The sequence below is a fragment of the Danio aesculapii genome, chromosome 12 (genome assembly GCF_903798145.1).
Source record: "Danio aesculapii chromosome 12, fDanAes4.1, whole genome shotgun sequence".
Lineage (NCBI taxonomy): Eukaryota > Metazoa > Chordata > Actinopteri > Cypriniformes > Danionidae > Danio > Danio aesculapii.
The window spans coordinates 19,146,124-19,151,123 of record NC_079446.1 but is presented as its reverse complement, the minus strand read 5'-3'; the positions used below and the strand labels follow the sequence as shown (position 1 = coordinate 19,151,123).

At 36.7% G+C, this 5,000-nt stretch overlaps 1 protein-coding gene across 1 annotated transcript in view; it reads right to left on the bottom strand.

Moving 5' to 3' along the window:
- pms2 (PMS1 homolog 2, mismatch repair system component) overlaps positions 1–5,000 on the bottom strand; it is a 17,533-nt gene that overhangs the window by 1,365 nt on the left and 11,168 nt on the right. Inside the window, exons 10-14 of the mRNA XM_056469185.1 lie at positions 4,561–4,713; positions 3,631–4,474; positions 1,498–1,665; positions 1,314–1,414; positions 1,066–1,235 (exon numbers count right to left, since the gene is read on the bottom strand). Of these exons, the coding sequence (XP_056325160.1) occupies positions 1,066–1,235; positions 1,314–1,414; positions 1,498–1,665; positions 3,631–4,474; positions 4,561–4,713 (1,436 nt within the window). The remainder of the gene's footprint in view (positions 1–1,065; positions 1,236–1,313; positions 1,415–1,497; positions 1,666–3,630; positions 4,475–4,560; positions 4,714–5,000) is intronic.

The window sequence follows — 5,000 nt, the reverse complement described above, 5'->3', positions numbered from 1 at the left end:
TGTCTTGTTGATGCCAGAGGTCAGAGGAGAATGGCCAGACTGGTTCGAGCTGATAGAAAGGCAATAGTAACTCAAATAACCACTCGTTACAACTGAGGTCTGCAGAAGAGCATCTCTGAACGCACAACATGTCCAACCTTGAGGCAGATGGGCTACAACAACAGAAGACCACACCGGGTGCCGCTCCTGTCAGCTAAGAACCGGAAACTGAAGCTACAATTCGCACATGCTCACCAAAACTGGACAATAGAAGATTAGAAAAACGTTGCCTGGTCTGATGAGTCTTGATTTCTGCTGTGACATTTGGATGGTAGAGTCAGAATTTGGCATCAACAACATGAAAGCATCAATCCATCCTGTCTTGTATTAACGGTTCAGGTTGGTGGTGGTGGTGTAATGGTGTGGGGGATATTTTCTTGGCACACTTTGGGCCCATTAGTACCAATTGAGCATTGTGTCAATGCCACAGCCTACCTGAATATTGTTGCTGACCATGTCCATCCTTATAAAACCACCTTCTGATGGCTACTTCCAGTAGGATAACGCGCCATGTCAAATCGCAAATCATCTCAGACTGGTTTCTTTAACATGACAATGAGTTCACTGTACTGAAATTGCCTCCAGTAACCAGAACTCAATCCAATAAAGCACCTTTAGGATGTGGTGGAATGGGAGATATGCATCATGGATGTGCAGCCGACAAAGCTGCAGCAACTGCCTGATGCTAACATGTCAGTCTGGACCAAAATCTCTGAGGAATATTTCCAGTACCTTGTTGAATCTTAGCCACAAAGGATTGAGGCAGTTGTGAAGGCAAAAGGAGGTCCAACCCCGTACTAATAAGGTGTACCTTATAAAGTGGCCAGTGAGTGTATAATTGGCCCTATGGAACCTCAAGTACAGGGTACTATGTATAGAATGCAATGGAAATGCCCCCAAAAGTGAGCTGTGAAAACAACAGCATTTCATTGACTTTGAAAATCAAGCAGTCTGCCTCCAGCACTAGAGCTACTTATCTCAGACAGGCGGTTAAAGAGTTTGATCAAGAGCAATAACTGCACTCACCGATTTGCGACATGCCCTGGATGCAAACATCTGTCTAACTCGAGAAGGTCGACACATGATTCCAGGACTGTCGCTAAGCATGAAGATGAGTTCTTCAATGTCATTTGGGCCAAAGGTCCAATTCTTACTTGTAGGTAAAGACACCAGCTTTACTCTGTCCATAACCTGAGCTGAAAAACATACCAACCTAAATCAATTTGGGAGAAAATGTACCAGATAAGATTACAAAAAATGAGTAGATAACCCACCATCCTCATCAATGAGAAAGTCGAAACCATTCCTTCTGAAGATTTCAAGGTTTTCCATGAGCACCGTTTCACTGATTGCTGGGAGATGGAGACTTTGTGGACTGGATATGAAAAAAAGAGAAAAGAGCTTAAAAAAACATAAATCCCTACTCCCATTTCCACTTATCTGTGCTGTGCGACTTACACTATGAGCCGCTGTCCCTTTAAGACTGTGTTCTGCTGTAGCATTTCAAAATTGTACTTTTCGTCTGTGGCATGCTGGTCGATAATAAAAAGGTCAGACTTTATCTTGGTGATAATAAAACCTAGGTTGAATTGACCAATGATTTCCATTTCCTTAAACATATCTTTGCTGAAAAAAAAGAAAAGAAAAAAGTTGAAACCTTATAATTGACATTTAATCTCATAAACAGAAGAAATTTGATACTTTGAAGGCTTAGTCATCCCAATACTTAAAACATGTATTTATTTACTTATCCTCATGCTGTTACAAACCTAAATACATGTCTTTCTTTTGCAGAATATATTTTATAGAACACATTTTACCTGTTTATTTCACGGTTTATACATTTTTTCATGGTCCAAGTCAAAGATCTGTAGTAGCAAACTGAATAATAAAATATAAGATGACACCTCAGACTCTTCATCTTCTAAATAATAATAAAAAAAAATCTTTTTGTGATAAAGCTGCAAATGCAATCACTTATTGCACCCGACTGGTTTAAACTAATTGGAAATGCTTACAGTCACTGGTCTTAACAAATATACAAAACTTTTACTCCACAATTTAAATGTTTTGAACCCCCAACCCCTGACTATTGTGGAATTGCGATGTCAATGCTAAAACAACATTGCAACCCAATTTGTAAGAACATAAGGGTAAGTAAATATTGCTGATTTATTTATTATATTATATATTTAATATATTATTTATTATTGGGTTGACTATCACTTCAGGACAGGTGTTCACATTTTTTGTGGCCAAAAGAGACACTTTGGCCCTTCTCACAACCAAATACCATTTGCCCAGTCACAAAACATATTTGACCTTCAATACAATGCAACTGGTTGGATACAGATCATAGATTGTATGATACAGATGCAATGAAGCACCTAGTTAAACCACTAGGCGGCAATTGTGTGAATTTTATTGTATTTGGATGCAAGTAAGCATCCCTAGTACAGTAGAGTGACATCACTGTTCATTCACACTGCTTAGTTGGAGTTTTTCTTTTACCTGTGAAGTTTTTAACTGGCTTTTAATTTAATTTAAATCAATATTATTTAAAGTTTTGTGTTGAACATTAGCCATTGGTTCCTCATTTCCCAACGAAGGACCCAACGTTACACAACATCAGGTAAAGGCATGGCAGGGTTTCTGCAGGTTTCAGCAAGTTAAATTTAGGACATTTTAAGACTATTATAAATGAAATTTTAGACACATACATGGCTAACAAGTTTTTCGAATGGCCCACTTGGAAAAGATTTTTATTTGCCCTATCAAACTTTTTTTTATAATTTAATCAATTTAATAATAGGGTAATAATAATTTAATAATTAAAAAATAACATTTTAGTTAATTCCAAGCAAAATATTTTAAATATTGTGTCAAAACAAGCAAGCTCTAGTTGTATACATGCACTTTCTTCAACATAACCTTTCCTAAAATTAAAAAAATTGAAAAATGTTTTGAAGGTTTTAAAAACTATAATAAAGTCTGTCCAGGTCAGCTTCCTCAGCAGTTAAAACAGAACTTTTAAACCAATGGTATTGTAAGACAGGTCTCAAACTGAATTCTTGGAGGGCCGCAACTCTGGAGTTTTGCTCCAACCCTTATCAAACACAGCTGATCTAACTAATCAAGGTTTTCTAGACTACTAGTGACTATTAAGCAGCTGTGAGTTGGAGGTCGTTGGAGCTAAACTATGCAGAGCTGTGGCCCTCCAGGAATTGAGTTTGAGACCACTGTTGTAAGGAAAATGATAAAACCATTATGGTAAATAGAGTTAAAAACTACATTCTTAAATAAAAAGTTAAAAGTTTTATTAAGATAGATTGTTGGTGAATGTATGGGTGTTAATGCCCAGATTAAGTAGCAATACATGAACAAAGGAAAATTAACACCTGTTAAAAAGATGTAAGACCTGAAATTTTGTTTTTAATATTTAAGACACCACAGTAACCCTAGACATAGGAAAAGTGATAACACATACCAAAAATATAATTTCTGTTGCATTATTGAAATTGAAAAACTAGTCTTCAATAAAGAAAATGTATTGTGTCTCTGCAAGGAGATCATAGCAAGAATCAGTCTAACCTTATTTCTTTCTTAAGCTCATCCTCAGCAGTGTGGTTTTCTCCAGGGTTAATCTTCGCCCTGAACCTTCTGTATTTCGGCTCTTGTTCATTGCTCTCTGTCCTCTGAGCCTGTAGCCTCTGCATTCTTTTAGAAAGTTCCTGCTGAGAAAACGGCAAAACCACTGTTTTCTTCTGGATGTTGACTGGTGCATCAAATTTCAGAGAGGTATTCCTGTTTTTAAAGTCCAAGAAAGAGTTCTGTGCTGGAGGTTCATCTTCCCATCTTGCTCTTTTTGCTTCAGGACTGAAAAATCTGTTCTGGTGTTGTTCTGACTTTGTCTCTGGCAAAGTTTTATAACTCCAGAAATTCTCATCCATAGGTTCATCAACAATCTCAGCTTTAACGTGGGTTTTATTAATAACATGGTGTGAAACGGACTCTGAATTGTTTTCCTGTTTAACCTCTGGATCGTCTTCAGCTGATTTTGCGTTTGCAGCTCCAGAATCATCAGCATCAATATCAAAAGTGCTTTTATATTTAGCTGGACAAACAGTAGATTGTTTTATGGATGAAACATCAGTGAAACTAGTAGACGATATTAAAGGTGGCATTATAAAATCTGTCACTTTTTTAGAGCAGCTCACAAAGGAAAGCATCTTCTTTTGAGAAGGACCAGCACAAGCAGATTTGTGACTAGATTGCTTTGACCCAATTGCAGGAGCCTGATGGTTTGAAAATGCTTCTTTCAGTCCGGCTAGATTGATGGATGTTTTGGGGGGAACATCATCAGGAAGGGTTTCAGAGACAGAGCCGGTTTCTTGATCGTCTGAACAAGCACTTGTCCCAGTTGGTCTACTCATACCTTCAAAAAAGAACATTAAGAACATCTATAATGACATTTCAACATAGCATTATGATATACCTTTAAAAAAAGTCTTATATACTTACTGGTAAATGCAGAAGAAATGTGATTGAGACTGATTTTATTGACACCAGTCTCAAACATAGCAATGAGAGAGCTTTTCAGAATTGCCAGCAAAAGCTTTTCCTCTTGTAGAAGAATCTGACGTTTGTCTGGGGTCACATTCACATCGACACAGTCTAAAGTGAGAAAGGTCGAACCAAGATGAATGACAAATTACAATAAATAAAGTGTACGTACTTTGTATAAAACACATTATTGCTAAAAACATAAATAAATCTTGGTTAATGGAGATTTTTTTGCCTGCCTACACTGAATTTATTATACTTTACTACACTGTGAAATATTATTACATTTTATAAGACTTTTTTTTAATATTAAAATGTACATTTATTTCACATATGCCAAAGTTTAGGCTTTATAAATAAATCATTCTAATATACTTAACATATATCAGCTGATCAGC